Consider the following 20,437-nt stretch of genomic DNA (forward strand, 5'->3'; position numbering starts at 1 on the left):
ATCGATTCTGCCAGTGGTGTAATATGAGATTCATAAAGTCTCGAAGCGTGTGAGTGCAAAAGCTCCAAAGCTGAGCTTCCATCATCGTACAGGCGCAGTCGAAAAAACGTTTGAAACTTTTTTTCTTCAAAGGGCTGATTACAAGCCCCTTCCTATTATTCTGGAACAGTCCGATAAGTGCGTTAAATGCACGAAGTTTCGAGGAGATTTTGTTCCCCACCCGAGCTTACCACCAGAAAAATACTTTGAATGTTGTCGAACCACTTAGTTTTTAATATTTTTCTACCGTTCGATATCTGATTGAAAATAGTCGACTTGAAGTCCATTAAGTTCCAGCTCTCGTTGTTCGCCTCAAGGGCAGTGAGGTCGATCAGCCGAAAGGACTTCCAGTCTCTAATCCAGTGCTCTAGGGTCAGCCTCATACAAGGATTTATCGGGAACAGGTATTTTTTTAATTGATTTTGGTACGAGTTGAAGTCAGATGGTGATATAAAATTTTCAGGACTCAATTTAAGCGTCTCCTATGGATGAGAAAAACTAAATTCGTGATGGGTTGTTTGGGGAAAGGTCACTGAGTGTCTACCAGGGGAATCAATATATTGAGGACATTCAAATATTTTTTTTTGCAGTTTCTTAATTGGTCAATTGAGAAATGAATTTTTCTAGAATTTTCCCGTGAGTGACCCCTCATTATGAAATATAGGACGTGTTCCAATAAAAAAAATTTTCACCCCTCCTCACTAATTTCCCTTCAAAATTATTCATATCCTGTACCTTCTGGGAAATGTCTTCCTGAAAAGGATCTGATAACACAAAATCCACAATTGACTGTTTAATAGCCCCAACATAATCTTCTCTAATTTGTTCCAAAAGTTCCTTCGTAAAATCCTGAAATCTCTCACGGAAATCACTGGGTACGAGGCTCAAAATTTTCTCCACATCGTTCTCCCCCATATTAGCGACGTGAATGGTATCAACCCCGTTTCTAACATAATTGTAATACCGATTAACGTCCTTATCTCTGACGTCATGGAAGCCCTCAGGTTTCACGATAAGTCCAACCATGAAGCGTCGAAATTTCTCCCTTCTGAGGCGATTCCCAGTGTAGGAATTGTCGTAGAAATCTTTAATTCTCCTCTTCCGGATGACTGAGGTCTCCTCCCGGGGTTTTGGACGTTTGCAGACCAGCAATTGCTCCGGGAAAGTGAATAAAGGTTCGATTTTTGTCTCCATAATGCTGGATATGCCAGTCGATGGTCTTTTACGAGTACTTTTCAAGGTTTTTTGGGATTTATCACTCGCTGAGGAGTCTCGATACCAATCATCGCTCATCATCTTTCAAATGTGATGTGCAGAAAAGCCTCGCTCATGGGCTGGGAAATTTTATTTAATCTCTATAAAAGTATTTTCATATTTTAGAGCTGCTCAAGTGAAATATTGAACAAAATCAATGTAAAATAATTGGAAATATGTGACCCGGCAAAATTGTATTATTACTACCTTTCCTACTGCATAAAATTAAATGCAAAAAATATATAATTCTCTGCTGTACGACCTATATTTTGAATTCCCTGGTCAGTTTTTCTCCCTCACTCACGCCGTCGTTTCGGTCATTCCCTGCAATCTCGGCGCACGGTGAGTGACTTCTGCAGTGTTATCGTGAAGTATTTTCTCCTTTTGTATAGTTAAAACCAAGTGTCATTCGATGTACTCGCTCTAGAAGCCACCAATCCCTTCAAATAATTAATTACTAATGCGAACAAAAGGACTCTACTGATTTTTTACGAGCCGGTATTGATAGCACAGCGTAGCAGTACTGTCGAGAAGTAACTTGTTTCTAGGCAACGTTGTCAATCGATTCCTCTAGGAGTTCCTCAATTATCCCGAAAACAACCTTCCACAGTCCTGACATTATATTTTAAACAATGTTTTCTCATGAGTTACCCCTTTTTTCTATTGATTAATGTCATTTGTTTGAGGTTATGTTCATGTTTTTTTCATTGACTCTGTGGTTAACCTCAAAATGACATTACTGTACCTTTTAGATGCTCTCCAGTCAACTTTGTCGATATTTTCACTCGGGGAACACCCTCTGGCAGTCATCAACCAAGTCACTGCTAGCTAAATTGCGAAAAAAGACAGGATATACATTTTCCAACTGCAAAAAGGCTCTGGAATTGCATGAAAATGATTACGCCAAGGTGAATATTATATGAAGTTACATAAGATTTTTGATTAAAGATAAGCTTGACCCCTGTATCTACATGAACCTTTACAATTATATTTTCAATGAAAAAATTACATCTGATCCTTCAGCAACTCATCTTCAACATTGTAAATTTATTAATAGGCAGAAGCATGGCTACGAGAGCAGGCTCAGGCAATGGGGTGGTCCAAAGCCCAAAAACTCCAGGGGAGATCAACGAAACAAGGTCTAGTAGCAGTGATGGTCGACAAAAACCATGGGGCGTTGGTCGAAATAAATTGCGAGACAGATTTCGTCGCTCGCAACAAAACGTTCCACGGTTTGGCTGAGCTCATAGCGTCAGCTGTCCTCAAATTCAGTGGAAACCAGCAAACAATAGACCAGGTGCACAGAACCCTGCTAGACGCAGAAGCACTGAAGAACCTGCCTGCACTCGATGGTAAGACAGTTGCTGATCATGCAGCCCTGACTATTGGTACCATTGGGGAAAACATCGCTGTGAAAAGAGCTCTCTGTATGAGCGTTGATCCCAGCATTCAATTGATCGGTTGCACGCATCCAGCACCTGTCAATCCCATTCCAGCCTCTTTTGGGAGGTACGGAGCACTATTGGCATTCAAATCATCCACTGAGAATCCAGTTCTTGGGATGCAACTTTGTCAGCATATCATTGGTAAGGAAGCAAAGCTTGATTGTCAATATTCTCGTGTATGAAAAATTTCAGAGTAACTCTGAACAGGATTGTTATTTTGTGGACCCTATGTTTATGTGTGAATTTCACAGGAATGAATCCAACCAAAATTGGTCAGCCAGGCGTCGACGAACCAATACCAAATGCTGACGATGAAACAACAATGATTCATCAAGAATTTCTCCTGGACCCAAGCCTCAGTGTTCAGCAGGTTCTGCTGGGTGCTCACGCAGAGATTATTGATTTCGTGCGTTTCGAAATGGGAGAAATTCCTGAACCCTCCGAGGAGACCCTAGAGACTCCGGAACCAATGAAAAGCTGTGGTTAATTCCCAAATAATCCCCGAAAATGCCTGCAACCATTGAAATATTACATAGGGCTGTCCTACATAGACTTTATTCCATTTATTCCAAAAAATATGTACATAAAAGTTTCATGTACTATAAAATTTGATTGCAGTATATCAAATATGATGATCTAAAGACGAAAAATTGCCATGAAAAATATTTCACGTTCTATCAAAGCCCGAATCAATAGCAGCAAATTTAACAAATGACTTTGTCTTTGATTTTCGTTTCCTGGCAAGTCTGAAGGACTTCCACAGCCACATTCTCGAGTCCTTCTTCCAGAACGGCGCCAGGTCTTGCGGCGAATGTCTAATTCCCTGATGATTCAGCACTTCCGGCCCCTGAACCACTAATCTTAGAGTAGAAATTTCTCGAGTTTTGAAAGCAACGTTCTTGCACACCTCCCTAGCACAGTCATCGCAATGACACGTCTGTGTCTCCTGTGACTTGCCATTTGGTCCCATAACTTCACTCGAGTTCTCTTCTGCTTCTAATCCAAGTTTTTCGAATGCCACAGAGAAGTAACAGTGATCCTTACAGTCACAATTTGAATCTGAGTAAGAATTGCGGTCGTGGAGACTCAGTTCACTGCGAGATTTTAGACGAAAGTTTTGACGCCATAAATCTTCTACTGAAATAAAAAATCACCACCTCACATATTGTCGCAAATAAGAAAATTGAATGAAAAATTTAAAAAACAGAAGTTTCTCCGGAATAATAAATCCATCAATTTGATCTAGAAAAAAATACAATTAGTTTCCAATTGACGATGAGTTCTTTCCAAAAATCGTGAATCGCGAATCATCTCCGCTCTGGATAAAACGTTCATTCACTTTGAGTCAATTATCTTTTCCACTAGGATCAAGAAACCAATTCTATTGTTCTCAATGAACTGAGTGAATACCACTAGAGTAACCTTCCTCTTCTTTCCTCAAGTCCATCAGACATCCATTGTCTCCTCCTCCGCAAAAAAACGATTTCACCAAATGAAAACCAATCTGTCAAGATCGTCTTCTACTAAACTAGTCTTCCTTTGTTTCCAACACCTTACAATTTCCCTCCTCAAGGAAAAATACAACTAAGTGATACATGATCCACCGATGCCCTACAACTACTGTACCCTTTCACCTCACATAGATAGAACCGAGGGAGAGAGGAGTAAATCGATGAATCAACATGAAAAGAAATTTATCCTGTTTCATCTGTACTGTCAGCAAGATACGCCTGTTCAGTGACAACTCGATAACTAATTAATAATCGAAATGGACAGTTTGCCGCTTCGCAACTTGATTCCGGACTTCGTCTGAAAGTCAGTCAGAATTTTTTAACCCAAGAACAATTACTCAGATGAATCGTCCTTTTTAAATCTCGCAAAATCCCAGAGAAAGTATGTGCATCCATTTTTCATTCATAAATTTAATGATTCTGAGGGAACGGTAAATCGTAACGTAGAATTTAATCATTACCGTGGCCCGTTTCCCAGATCTCTGAGAGAGAATCCTCGATTCTTCCCATTCTCTTTGTTCAGTTGAGGACTGGGGAGGATAGTATTTCACGTCAGAAACTGTACGACAGGTGCGTTAGATAACGATTGTGAAGGTGAGTGTGTGAGGAGGTGGAAGAGTCCCGCATGGACGACTGTATGTATTCATGAGGTGCCTGTTGGTCACGGGTGGCTGCTTGGAGTTCCGGGGGCCCACTTCCGGAGTACTATGGTTTCTTTTTTTGAAAAAAAAAAAATGTACGTTGAATAATACGGTTTAAGTGTCAGTCGTACGTGAACAGTTAGCGGAGTTTCATCTCATGAGGGTGACCGGATAAATTCAAAGTTTTGGGATCCTATCCTTTTCAAGAACATGGGGTTTTCGAAACGCGTAAGTTTATTCCGATTGCTGCGCTTAATGATTATTGAGGGAGTGTGGGTCAACAGTCGTTGATTGTCGATTTAATTATTTCGTTGTTCGAAATTTATTTCTATTTGATTTTCATTCTGTGAGATAATTCTTTCAAATTCATTTTTCAAAGGAATTATTATTTAATTAATTTACTGTGCCCCAATACAGTAAATTTACAGTAAATCATTGATTCTTTCCTTTTATGCGATTACCGGATGTGAAAATAGAAGGATTACAATGCTGTCATTCGGAAGCGAAAAATTTCACAATAAATAAATACAGCCCCAGATCCTTTCCATTTGATTTTAATTTCACTCTGATTGCGATATGTAATTGCACGCGATGCTCATATAATTCACTCCCAGTTTGTTTATATCCCATCATCGTGATATTGAATTAAAAATGTTACAAACGGTGATTTTTTCAAGCCGTCTTTCTGCGAGGATGAAAACGGTGAAAGATTTCATTCGTTCCAATTTCTCACTGTTCCACTGAGATTGCTCCTTCGTAATTAATTATTTTATATAATCTCGGGCTTGTAAAAGCGTGGCGATGATTTGCTAAAAGAAACACACAGGCACAGATAATTCCTGCTCCAGTACACAAGTGTTGCAGCCGTATAAGCACACCACTCAAGTTTTCGTATTTTCCAATTCTCTCACGCGATAGTGCACCAATCTTTCCCGGGGTCTCGTTTTCCGTTTAAACACTAAAGGAGTAATGCACTGATCGATATCGCTGTTTAACAATTCTAAACGTCGTTTCTAGTGTTTTTTCTTCAGTGCTTTGAAAACAACGGACAGTGGTTAACATTGGATTATTACCTTCACGTACTTGTGGATTAATACGATATCGAAGTTGTAAGTGCAGAATGTTTTCTGATGGTGGACGGTTTTGTCGACAGGACGACAGGAGCTGCTGCTCTGATGACTCTGGGAGTGATGTCTTCAGGAGTGTTCCCAAAAATAGAACTGCATTTTTCGTATGGAAAATTGAGGTAATTGATGACATATTGTTGAATCTGGGTATCTCAACTGAGAACATTATTAATTGTCTTTGGTTCTCAAGGGACTTCGAGCGATGTCTATTCCTAGGAGTAAAATGGGAATTTTTTTATCGGAGTCAGCATATATAATTTATGCAGTTTCTCCGAAGGATGGAGGGCTGCCCTATCCGGGAATGCCGGTAATTTTTCTTACGATTAATAGTTTTTGCTTCCAAACATTCTCCGTATCTTTGACCCAGAAGAAATCCTTTTTAATAATTAACTGGGACGTTTGTTTGGGTCTCCTGAAAGTCAATAATTTACGATTGTATTCAAGTCATAATAAATTCAACAGCTAAAGGACTTGAAGAGCAACAACACAGTGCGCACGATTCACTTCTGGATCGGTAGCAGTTGTGACTCGACGATATCTGGAGCTGCTGCTCTTCGAGCCGCCGAACTTGACTCCCAGATCTCTGCAACAATACTTCTTCGTGAGTCAGAAGGTCGTGAATCGGCCCGGTTCCTTGCATACTTCCGCCAGGAGCTCACCATCGAGCGGATACACTTCGAACGTCCGGAGGTGACCCTTCACCGGGTTACAGGTCTCTCCATGCCGATCCTTACCGAACTGGAGACTCCTCGCTGGGAGGATTTCTCTTCCAGCGATGTGATGCTTCTGGACACTCAGATGAGAGGCATTGTCTTCCTCTGGTTAGGTTCGGGGGCCAACTCCCTGCATAAAAGACATGCATTACGACTCCTGGAAGTTCGGAAGGAGAACAATAACGCGAGGGTGGTCATTGTCGATGATGGATACGAGCAGACCATTCGAGGAGATGACAAACGACTTTTCGATAGTATTTTAGACCCTAAGGAACGTGCGGTACTACCGCAACCTCCCAGGAAAATTCCTCACTCATCTCCGATCAAACTCTACAAATGTTGCGAGCAGTCTGGGAAGTATAAAGTGGCGGAACTCAAGTCCGGACCGATTTTTAGAAGCGATCTCGTGTCAAGTGCTGTCTTCCTGATTGATAGGGTAATTATGATGTTGCATGCATCAGATGAATATGTCTCTTGGGTGAGGAGAAGCGTAAGGGGCTCCAGAATTATAAAATTCATAAGTGGCAGCGAATAAATTAGATTTTTCCGTACCCATTTGTTGCATCCGGATCCTATTGAATAAATATTTAGAAGTAAATCGTTAACTTTTGTCGTGTGTGCGCAGTAAATCTCCCTTTTCTGTCATCCAGGGTGAGAGAGGCGTTTGGGCATGGGTTGGCCGTGAAGTGGACGCCCGGGAGAAGCTGGAAGCAGTGCGAAATGCTCGTGGTTTTGTAAAGAAAAAGGGCTACAGCAGCTGCGTTCCAGTGGCTCGTGCCCTAGAGGGCGAAGAGCCATCCGAACTTAAAACCCTGATACGTAACTGGGATCCAGTAAAGTCCCGGCCTTTGACTCTTCCCCCGTCTTTCGAGCCTGAGTATATGACGGAGAGGCCCAAAATGGCAGCTGAGTGTCAACTCGTTGACGACGGAAATGGACGAAGGATACTCTGGAGGGTCTCCAAGAAAGACGGCATGAAGGAAGTCAACGAGCACGGAACATTAGCTGGAGTTTACTTTGCTGGGCTCTGCTATGTCATGAAGTACTGTTACGGAAGTGGAAGGAGAGAAAGGACTATTGTAAATATTTCTTTTGAAACGTCCTTCCTTCCTGAAGAATTTTATTGCTGAAATTTTTTCGCTACAGATTTATTGCTGGGAGGGAGCGCATTCTACGAGCGTTGATCGTGAATTTGCACTGGAGGCTGCTTGCAGATTGGCTGAAGAGACTTCAGCACAATTGGTGAAAGCTTCACAAGGTCGTGAACCCCCGCATTTACTTCAAATTTATGGTGGCAAGCTTCGAATTTTGTCTGGACAACATCAAGAAATTTGTACGAGAATTTTAGAGAATCAAATAGTCTGCGATTACCTTGTCAGGGCCTGATAAATGTTGATATTCCCTTTTCTGTCCTTAATAGTGTCGAAGAAATACCTGGTGAGAGTCTTTGGGTCAACCCCCTACACATCAAAAGCTGTGGAGAGACCCTTGCGAGCAAATTCATTAGATTCTGGCGGAGTTTTCATTCTTTTTTCCAATTCTCCAGTGGTTTGGTGTGGGGGCAGGAGTACTGGAGATGCTAGAGAAGCTTCCAGACGTTTAGCACCGAGTACAGCACCGTTGGTGGCTGAGGGCAAGGAGGATGACGAATTTTGGATGCAGTTGGGAGGCAAAAATTCAAAATTTTTGACTGATATTTCCCAGTCCAAAAATTATCCTGCTGAGACTAATCTGTTTATTTAATTCTTCAGGAAAAGGAGAATATGGATCCGAGTCAAACGACCTGGGAGAGGAGTCAGGAAAGCACTTGTACCACTGCGAAGTGTCCGAGGGAGTATTCGTCGGTGAAGAAGTCCTTGGTTTTACCCAGAGCAGTCTTCTCCCTGAGGCAGCTTGGCTTCTGGACGTCGGAGGAGCTATCTGGGTGTGGCTGGGTAATTTGTCAGAATCGAAGGGTACGAGGAAGTGTCTCCAAGAAGCCTTGACGTTCTTATATACCCACCCAGCAGGCAGAGACAGGAACACTACGATTACAGTCATCAGACAGGGTTTGGAGCCTCCAACATTCATTGGACTGTTTGAAAATTGGAATCACAACCTTCTGAGGGACTACAGATCCTTCGACCTCACCAGGATGTCTCTTCAAGGGCAAGAGGCTGTGGTGAACCACCATGGGAGGGAATCGACCGATTTCGATGCTTACAGCAAGTACCCACTCAGGATTCTCAAGATGGAGCCTGAACATCTCCCCAGTGGTGTTGATGTATTCAAGAAGGAGTTGCATCTTACCTATGATGACTTCATATCGATTTTTAAGATGAATCCTGTAGAGTTTGAAAAACTTCCTGCTTGGAGGCGTCAGAGACTGAAGCAAGCTGCTGGGTTATTTTAATTGTGAGGCAGAGGTTGTTAAGATTAATAGATTCATGAATCACGATATCTTATTGCAATTTAAGTTAGTAGGTGTTTTTGTAATAAATATTAAACAGTGATGACATGTTTTGAGCTGTAAAAATATATAGAATTTTCTATCACCTCTATTTGTTGTTAATTTCCCTACAGAAAAGTTTGCATATGCAATATTCATAACCCGTGAAAAAATGAAATAAATGAGTCTTTCAGAGTTTAAAAAAAATAATTAAAAAGTAAAGTGCTTGAAATGTTATGGAGGAGTTTCTTTGTGGTAGTAACTACGACGTAAAGTGGGGGCTTCGCGCAATATGGCGGCTGTGTTGACAATTCATCAGTATTACGGTCAAAACAATGGTAGAACGACGTTTTCGGGTCGTTATTTCCACCGGATAGAATAAAAAAAATTCCAAAATGTCTTGTTGCGTGTGTGGAATTGAGAGATCACCTTTGACACGAGATGTTTGTTTCCACAGGTTTGAAATAAAGCAGAAATTGAAGTGAAAATATTGATCAACATATTTGTGCCTGCTGTCTCATTTGTGATATATCTTTCAGTTTGCCAAAAAATCCAGAAACCCGAAGAAAATGGCTAGATCTCTTACAAAAAGGGGATGCCAAACGGCTCGTCGTATGTGGTAACCATTTTACACCCGAAGATTATAGGGAGTCTTCCATGAAGCCTCTTTTGAAACCAGATGCTGTACCACGACGAGAGCTGGTGGAAATATTCCGTAATACAAAACCACAGAACAAAAGCCAATCGTGAGTACGCAGAATAATATTTACTTGGCCTACATAGAGAGATTTACGTTGAATAACAAGTTTAATTGTTTCCACAGAAATTCTAACCCCCTTTAAACGAATAAGTCCCATGTAAATACATTTTAGTACATTTTAAATGATACTTGATAATGTAAAATTGCTGTTATTGTCTCCAGAGAATTACAACAAAGTGAGACAGTAACAGATGATCATACCTACTATTGTATGAAACTAAGATGTGCAGATGCATTAATCGCTAAAGAGTCCCCACATGAAGAAGGTGATCGTGTGATTCCCCAGGACCCAGAAGGTCTTGTTAATGATCTCGATACCTCAGAAAGGTGAGTCGTGTCTCCATTTTTTTTCATTGTCTTAACTCTTCGTATGAACAGCGCTGCATTGGCTTCACAACGTCTGAACATATATTTTTTTACTGAATGCAGGACATCATCTGAGCAACCTGAGAACTCTGACGTAAATGAAAAAATAAATTCATCAAGCTCTCAAGTTCTTAGAGATGCTTCAAATGTGAAGTCTCCTAAGATCGAACCCACAGGACATTTGAAAAGGTAACACGATACGGGCGACTTGCCTCAGTTTACTGCCTCGCTAATGAATTTATTTATAACTAGAGTCAATCTTCTTCAAACCTGTGGGGAAATCATATGTATTACTTTTAGAAAACTTAAGCCGGGGTATGTCTGCCAACCTCCTGCCAGGAAACGTTTGTATGTTGGTGAATTCGGAGTCTTTCGACCGGAAGATTTCAAGAAAGAAGCGACATGGCATCGATTCGTCAATTTATATTTGGATTTAAAAAGAGAAACTATTCTATTGAAGCGTAAAAATGAGCGGTTGAATGATAGAATGACGATGTATAAAAAAATGGTTGCGCATTTGCAAAAGACACAGAGAGAGGGACAATGAAACTATGAACATTCTTCTCCGTTCTTAAAATCTCTTGTATTTTTTATGTGACTGCATGTGAGATTAAAGTTTTGTATTTATGAGTTCAAAATACCAGTATTCATTTTTCCCACCACCTGATAAAACATTTGGGGCAAATATTTTCGACCTGTGGACCATTACTAGATACAGGAGAAACCCCTGTTACCGACGTGGCAACTCAAAGCCGCCTCGTAATTGTTGTCTTATGTCGTGTGTAGCTTTCAGACAGTTCAAACTATCGTTTAGCTTCACTATCAAGTTTTAAACATGTCTACCGGTCTAGTTCCCGAAATTCCTGCTGCTGGATTCTCCTTCGATCTTTGCCAACGGTAAACCAATCAACACTAATTAAAATTGATCACCTCAACTATCATTCACCGTTTTTATCGCCAATGATTTAGACCTAACCTCAATAACCTCAATATTGCTGTGTCACTTGCGGACTGAAAACTAATTTTGAATAATTTTCACGGTCTCATTTTATTCAGGAATGAGTCCTTGGCTAAGAAGGGACATCCTGTTCCAAAAGCTCAGAAAACTGGAACGACAATCGCTGGAATTATCATCAAGGATGGTGTTATTCTCGGTGCCGATACTAGGGCCACGACTGAGAACATTGTCGCTGACAAAAACAGCCAGAAAATTCATTTCATCGCTCCAAACATTTTGTGCGTACTTTGACGAACTTTGATAGATCTTGAAGTGCGCTTTTCAGTTCTTTAATAATTAATAATTACCATTTTGTGGATCATATAGCTGTTGTGGTGCAGGAACGGCTGCCGACACTGATAAGACTACAGAGATGATCGCCAGTCAGCTGGAGCTCCACCGTTTGAACACTGGCCGTGTTGTTCGTGTGGCAAGTGCAGATAAATTACTGAAACAGCATCTGTTCCGTCATCAGGGGCACATCGGTGCTGCTCTGGTACTGGGAGGAGTTGACATCAATGGCCCACATCTTTATGCTCTTTTCCCTCATGGATCCAGTGAGAGATACATGTTCACCACTATGGGATCTGGATCTCTGGCTGCTATGGCGGTTTTCGAAAGCAGGTGGAAGCCAGACATGAATGTGAGTAAATTCACTTCTCTGAGCTTGATTTCTCAATTTTAATTGAAATGTTTTACTCATTATTTGACAGGAAGAGGATGGTAAAGCCCTTGTAGCTGATGCTATTCGTGCGGGTGTTTTCAACGACCTGGGGTCCGGTAACTCCGTCGACATCTGTGTGATTCGTAATACAGAAATTCGTGGGGCCAATTTCGATCCACGTGCTGCTGACTACATTCGCCCCTATCAAGTGGCCAACGTCAAGGGCCAGCGTTCAGGTAATTATCGTTATAAGCGTGGTACTACAGCTGTCCTGGACAAAAGTGTTCGTCCAGTTATCGTCGAGACGGAAACCGTTCGACGACTTGAGCCGGAATCCATGGACACCTCCTCGTAAATAATTTTCAACAGCTTTCACGATGTTTTTTACATTACTATTAGATTATCTGATTTTTGTGGATTCTTTAAACAATAAAAGAATTGGTTCAACTTGGAATGGACGATCGAAAAGTTCGTCGGGTGAAAAACGATAATTTCTATAGCATGTTATTTTAAAATATTTTTTTATTTTGAACTTTCCTTTTGAATATTGAAAAATGATATACAGTATCAATCAATCAATTATTCACATTTACTCGGCGAGTCAATATCAACATCTTTGATATTTTGGAGTCGACTGGTAGCGATAGACCACCTGGAAGAAGATGACCAGGATCTATGAGTATACTCCTGAGTATTAATTTCTTCTATCAAATTCAAAAACGACATCAAAAAGTCCATCAATTTCCCCGCTGTTCCTCCTCGCAACATCTGGAAGTTTTTCCCTAAAAAAATAGAAGAAAAAAAAGGTCGATGTACTGGAATATTTGGCAGTTGAATGTGAATTACCTGTAGGCATCAACAGCTGCTTAATCCGCACTCTTTGTTGTGTAATTGAAGCTACCATTCTTTTGATGAGTAGTTTCTGTGTCTCCATCGTCATGGGCCTCAACCGTGACACAAAACGAAGAAGATACTCCAGCAAGTATCGATTCCATGGCTCCAACTTCGGGAGGCACTGCTTTGGCCTTGAACCGCGTATCACAATTTGACTTAAACTCTCGACATCTAGGACAGGTCTTTTCAAAGTCTCCAGCCATTCAAATAGAAGCCCCGTGAGGACTTCGAGGTCTGTTTCCAACTCTAGACGCTGCCAGGTGGAAATTCTGTTATTTAAATCCACCTGAAAGCCATGAGGAATCGATTGCTTCATTTATATTCTATGAATTGATAAATTTTTTATGATCGCGGACGTACTGAGGGGACTTGCAGAAAAATTCCCAACCAGTTATCTCTGATTAAATCTACCATTGGTGACGCTTTGTGTGATGGAAAGCGCTGGGGTTTGTTTAGCTTGTGATGCCATATCTTATTTTTTTAGTGTAATTTGGTTACCGTCTTTTTCTGTCACGATAAAAATAGTTTGGGAATAACTTGCGATAACTTCGTTACGCGTACGAATTTGCCAATTATCTTTATCTTAATCATGCTCACTTTGTACTTGTAAATACATTTTTTCTTCTCATCAGGCAACTCCATGTGATCGGAAATTATTGCACTTATCACATCCTCAATATCGACATATTCGTATTTCTCCTTTTCTGCGGCGAATTTCAGGTCCATCTGAGATTGAATTTCCTTGTAGCAATCGTTCTCGCAGAGCTCTTGCCCTCGAATACCATCACCGAGTACCTCGTCCACGTAATTGTCATCGAGAGCTATAATTATCCACCAAATTACTGACTGGTCATTTCAGTTAATTGACAGAGTGAATTAACTCACTCGGATAACTAGTAGAACACGAGGGTGAGTCCGGTGAAGCGCAGAACACGTCACCAAGTCTTTTAATGTCCTCAGCTGTGTCACGCGAGGACAAGCTGTCATCTGCAATCTTCGAAGTGCCTGCAAATCAATTGAATGGACGAATCAACAAAGGGAAGTTTAGTTGTGGCACCAGCAAAAATAATTGAATTATCCTTGATTACAAAACATTCTGGAAGCACTCACTGGAATAAAATGAGGCTTCAGAAAGACACTCTGCCCACGACAGTGAATGTCTAATATTACTGTCCTTCCCCTGGAGTCGCTCTAACGCATTTGATATGAATTTATTCGTGAAAGAAGTTTCCGCAATTCTAAATTCAATTTCCGCCGGTGAATTGTCCTCCTGACAGTCGCAAAGTTGTAAAATTCTCTCACAAATTACGAAGACTATTTTCGGTATGTGCTTGAATGTGCGTTGCTCATAGCCGTGGAGGGCATTCGCCTGTTTCTTCAGGTATGTCTGCAAACTATTCAGTCTACCACCTAGACCACTGCTGCGCCCAGGATATACGATCATTTGCGGAAGAATAAAGTGCTCGAAGTCTTGGATACATTTTATTTGTCCACGTGTTTGAATAGCACCGGGACGTTTTATGCGAACAAATCGAATGGCATCGCTGGCACGAACCCGCAGACTGTAGATGAGATAGCAAGCGGTGAGAACACCTGTCCTACCGAGACCTGTCAACATTAATTTATTCAATTGATTCCCAGACCACGGAGGATTATCTATTATAGTCCATCACTCAACAATCATGTACTGAAATCCTAGATCCGAGGGGATAATTTCATTTATTGTTTTTTATCGATGAAGGACTTTAATTTCGCATAATTGGGATAATCCTCGATATCTTGGGACGCTTTTCCTGAAGTCGGTTTCAGTACAATAAGTGTAAGCATAATTTTTTAGCAGATTGGTTCGTTAATTAATGTTTTATTGGCTTGTTTAACGGATCAATATAGACAGCGGAAGCATGATTTACATATTTGCTCATAAAAGCCGCGGAAAGAATTAAAAAATGGATCGAAGGGGATTTGATACAGTGAGGATTGAAGGTCATGGGTTGATTTGATGGGTATGACAGCGCCCTGGGGGAATTGTAAAAATAGAAGGCACATATCGTGCCTGATAGAATTGAATGCATTATTGAAACAAACCGTATAAAACGCCATAAGTAATGGACGTGAAAATATTGATATTGATGTGAAAGAGATCAAGAGTTCTCAATAAACGAATACTGAATCATGTAGAAGGCATTGATCGGTGAAGTGTACCTATGACATAGTGCTGTTACATTTCTGCAAGTAATCAGGCTGTTAGACTGAACAATTCCACCACTCAATTCATCGAAACATCAATGTCCATCATTATGAGGTGCTTTCATTTGTGTTATGTCGTGGTGGGCATTCGTGTTATGTTGCGTTAGAGCTTTTTATCGCTGATAACTATAAGCTAGTCTGTAAAACAACCGACGAAGCTATGAATATGTAAAAGCATTTTTTCATCACGGCTTATCTAGCCTACATCAGAGTACAGCATAACCGTATGTAAAGTTTTTCCAGGTATATGTCTAACAGTATTGGTGGACCACCTCAGTTTACGATACAGTAATGTATCAGGAAATTCGGAGAAATTTTTTTTTCAAGTTGTAAATGATATACAAAACACCCTCACTGTCAGTCTCCGCCACTCGTTTACATAAATATTCATTTAATGTTCATCGCTTTCGATGATTGCTTTCTAAATAACGACCGGGGTAGATCGGCCCATTTTTCGTGGTAATTCTTACCCTCCAAAATGTCAGAGGACGAGGCAATCCAGGGCGATTTCACTTTGTGATAATTGCCCTTCGCGTGATAGACATTTCTTGTATGTTATCTGATTCTCAGTGGCCTATTCGGGCTGTCTATTTATTTTCGCAATCGTGTTACTTCCGAGTGGAACCCTGGAAGGGAGTTTTCCAAATATTTGTAGGAAATGATCCATTGGAGATAACGTAAACTGTTTCGTAACTTTCACTGAATATTTTTCTCTGCGTATGTCATCAATGGAGATTGTTTAAATTTTCTGACTTCCGTATAATTATTGTGATTCAATTCTTGTGACATTTGAAACACTATCAATGTTTAGCGTATTATCAATGGAGGGCAATAAAGAGGTTTCTGACTTGGCGAAAGGTCGAAAGCTCTCATGTAATTTACTTAGTTTATGGCAGGTCAGAAGCCCTGTAATTTACCTCACGTAATTTACTTGCTGAGCCCTACCTGTCATTCAAAATATTTTGCAATTCTATAACTACTGTATTATTTACCTGCATGACAGTGGATCGCCACTCTCCCCTCCTGCACTGCGAATGCCACAACTTTCACCATATCCAGGAGTTTGCTCATCGTCGCGTCGTCGTAATCTTTCCATGCGAAATTGTAATAATAGACTGTAAAAAAGTAAATTTAATTTCAAGGATAATTCTCTGAAAATTATTGGGAATGTCGCCGTTGCACTGAAGGGTAACAAAAAAGTAAAGGGGGCGGAGGGAGAGGGTGAGGGGGTTTACGGAAAATGCAATTTCACGGTTTATTTTAGAGGTATATATATATGTATATCAGAGTTTTGACTGCATTGCATGTTACCATGAACTTCTTCGATCTAGTGCGATGGTATTGCAGAGGTGGGCTAGAAGGGATAACTGGTTCCTTATCGAACCGACCGCGAATTTTAGCAAGGACGATGTCCGACCTTGAAAATTGTCTTATATCCGCGTAGAAACTTTGGGAATTTATCAGGTTAATGAATTAGATAAACGAGCTGGTCGGTTTCACGCGAAAGAAGTAGAAATTTATGCCGACATTTCCTCACTCTGGAGTCACTTCTATCCAGAGCTTTCTTGACAGCTTTATTTTATTTTTTTTACGACGAAGGCTTATTAATTTCTACATATTGGACATCGTGGCATAGCGCGAGAGCCACTGATTTCTAGATAAACTATTCTATAGTATTTTTACGACAATGACATTTATAAATTTTGAAAGTTCGGGGAACTTTCTGGAGTGCAGCTTTACATAACAGTACAGTATCGGAAAGCTTGTACACACCGATGTGGAAGATTTGGAACCGAAGAAAATCAAATTCCAATTAAATTTGCATTTTTATGGACATGTGCTTTTGCCCCTATTTTATTATCCCTCCTCTCATAGTAACTTTTGCTTTCACTCGGAGAATTAACTGTATAACATAAACGAGTTGAATAAGTATTTTTCTCATTGAACTCACTTCCATGTTTCATGAATTCTGAAGGATCATAAGTGAATCCACTGGGCTCCAATGGCCCACCGCAGCTACTGTGTTCCCCAGGTGTTTGCAAATTTATCACTGTCTTTATACTCCATTCTTGAAACTGTCCAATAACATTATTCTTCTGAAGTTGAGCCGTGCTGGGCCGCGCCATCGCCAGGACGTCGTCTGTCACCCTAGAAGAAGTTTAATGAAATTCACGTTTGATGTTAGTTTTTATCTCCCTCCTACCCACACCCCAGCTTTTGTCTGCCAATCAAAGTTCCCTCGTTGGACAAATCCAATTCAGTAATGAAGTAGCAAAGAGCAGGAGTTAATTCGATAAAGGCGGAGGTGACACAGAAAAAATTACTGATCATTACTCATAATAATTTTGGGAGATTCTCAAAACCGGAACCTGACTGATTCAACAGTAATAGATAATTTATTTGGAGCAGAGACAGCTTAATTGAATATAGGGAATGGTCGTACACTCACCAGTGTGAAAAAATCTCTTTTATCGTCATGTGCACCTGCGGCCAGACTTTTGGATTTTCGTACTTGCATTTTGATCCCCCACAGAATATCGCACACTGAATTCCAATGGGCGTTATCTTTCGCAAATTCTCGGACAATTTATTGTAGTTCGCGGGGACTACACACAAGTCCAAACCGCCTTGAAGACCCGCAGGTACTAAAGCATTCACGTCCATCCTAAAATATGTTTTGAATTGCAAAATGGTAATCAGGCATTGATTCTACCCGTACAAACTAGAAATAGTTATGAACATTGATTTTCAATTGTGTTTAGATTTCTCCGATATTAGAAACGAAAACACAGAACAGATATTTTATTTTTAAAGGCCTTTTGAGGATACACAGATTTTTCGGTTTTTTTATTTTTCTTTCAGTTTTATTTGGCATTTTTGACGCACGAATTTCTGCAGGGGTAGTTTTAAACTTTCAAGTGAATCAGGGAATGGAATACTGTTGTCAGTGCGTATGGTAGCGGCTATTTTCGAACACTTTTTTCCGTTCTAAAAAAAGATAATTGATTGAAATATTTTTTTGCGGAATTGTTTTTCTCATGGAATAAACTTTTCCTCTAACACTAGCCCTCTCATGAGAACCTGCGAGGCATCGTGAAGTCAACGTGTAGTTAGGAATTACCACTGCACAGCTTCATTATTCCAATTTACACGATGCAATTTTTTTCACTATTTTATGACTGAAAATATGAGCAAAATTATCGGGATAACTTGTAACTGGATCAGGCCATTCAGTAATTTCAATAAAAAGTGACTCACTTGATAAATTAAAATTAGAGTGAACAAGTTTTTATCCATCGCATCATCGACTGAGGTTTTTAATGTATTTTATTCACGATTTGTACAATCTTTCGATTTATATTAGTTGTTCGGAGATGTGTCAAACTCAGTAGACCGGGAGCGTTCCTGTGTCGATGCGCTCGCCGCGAAGGGCCGCGACGAAATGGTATGATCGATGTTGAAAAAAGGAGGTGTACGTTGCGCCTAGGAATTACCTAGTATTCAAATCGACAATCTCATTAAGGGCTCACGTGAACATGGGAGATCTGATTAACCGCATCTCCATTATTATCTGAATGTTAATTAAAGTCTGGGTTTCAGACACATGCAAGTGTGGAGATTCACACGTATGAATTATATGCATTTTTTTAATTCTTGACAAAATCGATTGTTGACTGCAATAAATTTTGTGCGTACACGAGAGCGTTATAATGAGGGTTCAGTGATTGGAGAAATAAATTGATCCGAATACTGGAATTAGTTTGAATATTTTCCTTCTTTTCTTGTCTTTTTTTTCTCTCAGTAACACATTTAATTTCTTAGTAAAATCGGTACATTTTTACAAGGCAACTTATCATATAATACTTCTTAACGCAATTCAGGCAATCAAGATTCTATTTTACTTTACAATTCATTGGTAATTGAATGAGAAATGAACAATGGGATTTTTTAAATTTTTACGTAACTTTTTTTATTTTTATTTTGAACTCAGGTGATTCTGCATTCTGGTAATTATTTTTGGTGACAATGAGGTTGTACACTGAGGCTGTAATACTGGCGTATGAGAAAATCAATATTCGATCGGGCCAAGTGACAATGACCCTTTGGGGTTTACAAGGTGTGCCTTTAATTCAATATCGATATCTTGATACGAAAAATCTGAACTCAATATCAAAACATTTTTTAAATAAATTGGAATGAAATTTAGAAGTAGAATGCTACTATTGGATTTTCACTATATGTTTAATCAGTGATTTGAAATTTTATTAATCAATCTCATCAGATTTTCACATTTTGGGAAATTTTATAATTTTCGTTTAGTCTATCGTGTCTTCTTTTGCTTCTTCACCAGCAATGAGTGAAGATGATCGATAAAACTTAGGTCACCAGAGGAGACGCACCACGACTACAGTTTCAGTCATGCGCCCTGTTTTGGCGGGCTCAGAGAATTCGCGTTCGCGTTTGAACATTAAACGTACGACCTGAATTGAAAAATTTAATTATAAAAAGCAGGGGGGGGAGCATAAATGAGGGATGAGGAAGTTGAGGGTATTTTTCTGAAAAAATTGTTCAGTTTTTTGGCACTATTTACTCTCTACCGCTTTCAATAGCTGATATGGTTGCTCCTCTATCCTCGAACAATGCAATGAATAATTTTGTTCTGCATACAAGATAAGAATAAGATGAAGATTTATTGTGATCTCATTTCTTTTAATTTCAGTAATCATTTAGCCTCTCATTATCTATCCAATAGAACTACTATACATAAAAAAATCTCCACTTGTTAATAGTCGTACGCACCACCGACGATCACAGTCTAAAACAAAAATGTCTTCAATTCGACACCAACTAGTGAAGAAATGAAGAATCAGTGACGTTAACTCGAAACAATGATTCTTTAATAAAAAATGTAAGAGTGAAACGGAAATGCAAGGTAGGACACGAGCAACAAATATCGCAAAAACATCGCACAATTGTTGAAATCGTGTATTAATTCCTAATGCCTCATTTAATCATAACTATGTACAGGAGAGTCTTTCTATATGGTATATCGAATCCTTAATCCAATAATCATTATACACATTACATAGACTTAGTGTATGCGGGTTAGTACGATACGTGGAAACGGGGGCCCGAGCTGGCACTGAATCTCATAATTATTATTATCGTTTACCTGTCTTCCCCTATTTTTTTTCGTCTGTAACATATACAAATATAAATGTCTCTCTTTATGGTGTTTATGTTGCCTATTATTCTCCAACAAATTCTGTATAAAATGAAATAAAGAGTCGAGTGAAAATTTCTTCTCGATTTTTATTTGCTAGCTTGGAATGAATTAGTGGAAGGATGAA

At 39.8% G+C, this 20,437-nt stretch overlaps 7 protein-coding genes across 17 annotated transcripts; 4 read left to right on the forward strand and 3 right to left on the reverse strand.

Moving 5' to 3' along the window:
• Window positions 1-45: 45 nt before the first annotated feature.
• On the reverse strand, window positions 46-1,335 carry LOC135163971 (dynein axonemal heavy chain 7-like). Its single transcript, XM_064123878.1, has 2 exons — window positions 775-1,335; window positions 46-521 (listed from the first exon to the last, which is right to left on the reverse strand). Exons 1-2 carry the CDS (start codon window positions 1,333-1,335, stop codon window positions 183-185), a joined length of 900 nt encoding a protein of 299 aa, XP_063979948.1. The 3' UTR covers window positions 46-182.
• A 168-nt stretch (window positions 1,336-1,503) lies between these two features.
• On the forward strand, window positions 1,504-3,388 carry LOC135163677 (elongation factor Ts, mitochondrial). 3 transcript variants are annotated; one of them, XM_064123340.1, is made up of 4 exons: window positions 1,504-1,635; window positions 2,046-2,201; window positions 2,351-2,879; window positions 2,990-3,388. In XM_064123340.1, exons 2-4 carry the CDS (start codon window positions 2,046-2,048, stop codon window positions 3,223-3,225), a joined length of 921 nt encoding a protein of 306 aa, XP_063979410.1. In that variant the 5' UTR covers window positions 1,504-1,635; the 3' UTR covers window positions 3,226-3,388. The 3 variants fall into 3 exon arrangements, with proteins under 3 accessions (XP_063979410.1, XP_063979411.1, XP_063979409.1); XM_064123341.1 differs by lacking the exon at window positions 1,504-1,635 and adding an exon at window positions 1,644-1,791; XM_064123339.1 differs by lacking the exon at window positions 1,504-1,635 and adding an exon at window positions 1,653-1,826.
• LOC135163680 (uncharacterized) lies at window positions 2,393-4,840 on the reverse strand. 6 transcript variants are annotated; one of them, XM_064123345.1, is made up of 2 exons: window positions 4,711-4,840; window positions 2,393-3,875 (listed from the first exon to the last, which is right to left on the reverse strand). In XM_064123345.1, the coding sequence occupies exons 1-2, from the start codon at window positions 4,757-4,759 to the stop codon at window positions 3,406-3,408; spliced, it is 519 nt and encodes a 172-aa protein (XP_063979415.1). In that variant the 5' UTR covers window positions 4,760-4,840; the 3' UTR covers window positions 2,393-3,405. The 6 variants fall into 6 exon arrangements, with proteins under 6 accessions (XP_063979415.1, XP_063979419.1, XP_063979418.1 ...); XM_064123349.1 differs by lacking the exon at window positions 4,711-4,840 and adding an exon at window positions 4,161-4,303 and having other exon boundaries at window positions 2,393-3,872; XM_064123348.1 differs by lacking the exon at window positions 4,711-4,840 and adding an exon at window positions 4,161-4,303.
• Window positions 4,841-4,945: 105 nt separating this feature from the next.
• LOC135163673 (villin-like protein quail) lies at window positions 4,946-9,340 on the forward strand. Of its 2 annotated transcripts, XM_064123333.1 has the most exons (8): window positions 4,946-5,118; window positions 6,044-6,136; window positions 6,208-6,324; window positions 6,480-7,166; window positions 7,381-7,809; window positions 7,877-8,063; window positions 8,151-8,399; window positions 8,482-9,340. In XM_064123333.1, the coding sequence occupies exons 1-8, from the start codon at window positions 5,101-5,103 to the stop codon at window positions 9,120-9,122; spliced, it is 2,421 nt and encodes an 806-aa protein (XP_063979403.1). In that variant the 5' UTR covers window positions 4,946-5,100; the 3' UTR covers window positions 9,123-9,340. The 2 variants fall into 2 exon arrangements, with proteins under 2 accessions (XP_063979403.1, XP_063979402.1); XM_064123332.1 differs by lacking the exon at window positions 4,946-5,118 and having other exon boundaries at window positions 5,691-6,136.
• A 101-nt stretch (window positions 9,341-9,441) lies between these two features.
• LOC135163679 (uncharacterized) lies at window positions 9,442-10,922 on the forward strand. Its single transcript, XM_064123343.1, has 5 exons — window positions 9,442-9,615; window positions 9,698-9,904; window positions 10,081-10,245; window positions 10,348-10,473; window positions 10,585-10,922. Exons 1-5 carry the CDS (start codon window positions 9,554-9,556, stop codon window positions 10,829-10,831), a joined length of 807 nt encoding a protein of 268 aa, XP_063979413.1. The 5' UTR covers window positions 9,442-9,553; the 3' UTR covers window positions 10,832-10,922.
• Window positions 10,923-11,021: 99 nt separating this feature from the next.
• Window positions 11,022-12,399, forward strand: LOC135163678 (proteasome subunit beta type-7). The gene is made up of 4 exons (XM_064123342.1): window positions 11,022-11,181; window positions 11,341-11,520; window positions 11,609-11,924; window positions 11,995-12,399. The coding sequence occupies exons 1-4, from the start codon at window positions 11,120-11,122 to the stop codon at window positions 12,298-12,300; spliced, it is 864 nt and encodes a 287-aa protein (XP_063979412.1). The 5' UTR covers window positions 11,022-11,119; the 3' UTR covers window positions 12,301-12,399.
• Window positions 12,400-12,442: 43 nt separating this feature from the next.
• LOC135163674 (protein tyrosine phosphatase domain-containing protein 1-like) lies at window positions 12,443-20,401 on the reverse strand. 3 transcript variants are annotated; one of them, XM_064123335.1, is made up of 10 exons: window positions 18,345-20,401; window positions 18,208-18,265; window positions 17,536-17,751; window positions 17,038-17,234; window positions 16,079-16,201; window positions 13,950-14,447; window positions 13,725-13,844; window positions 13,437-13,660; window positions 12,792-13,125; window positions 12,444-12,727 (listed from the first exon to the last, which is right to left on the reverse strand). In XM_064123335.1, the coding sequence occupies exons 3-10, from the start codon at window positions 17,748-17,750 to the stop codon at window positions 12,525-12,527; spliced, it is 1,914 nt and encodes a 637-aa protein (XP_063979405.1). In that variant the 5' UTR covers window position 17,751; window positions 18,208-18,265; window positions 18,345-20,401; the 3' UTR covers window positions 12,444-12,524. The 3 variants fall into 3 exon arrangements, with proteins under 3 accessions (XP_063979406.1, XP_063979405.1, XP_063979404.1); XM_064123334.1 differs by lacking the exon at window positions 18,208-18,265; XM_064123336.1 differs by lacking the exons at window positions 17,536-17,751; window positions 18,208-18,265; window positions 18,345-20,401 and adding an exon at window positions 17,290-17,488 and having other exon boundaries at window positions 12,443-12,727.
• Window positions 20,402-20,437: the final 36 nt, after the last annotated feature.

This window comes from Diachasmimorpha longicaudata, chromosome 6, assembly GCF_034640455.1.
Source record: "Diachasmimorpha longicaudata isolate KC_UGA_2023 chromosome 6, iyDiaLong2, whole genome shotgun sequence".
NCBI classification, from domain to species: Eukaryota; Metazoa; Arthropoda; class Insecta; order Hymenoptera; family Braconidae; genus Diachasmimorpha; species Diachasmimorpha longicaudata.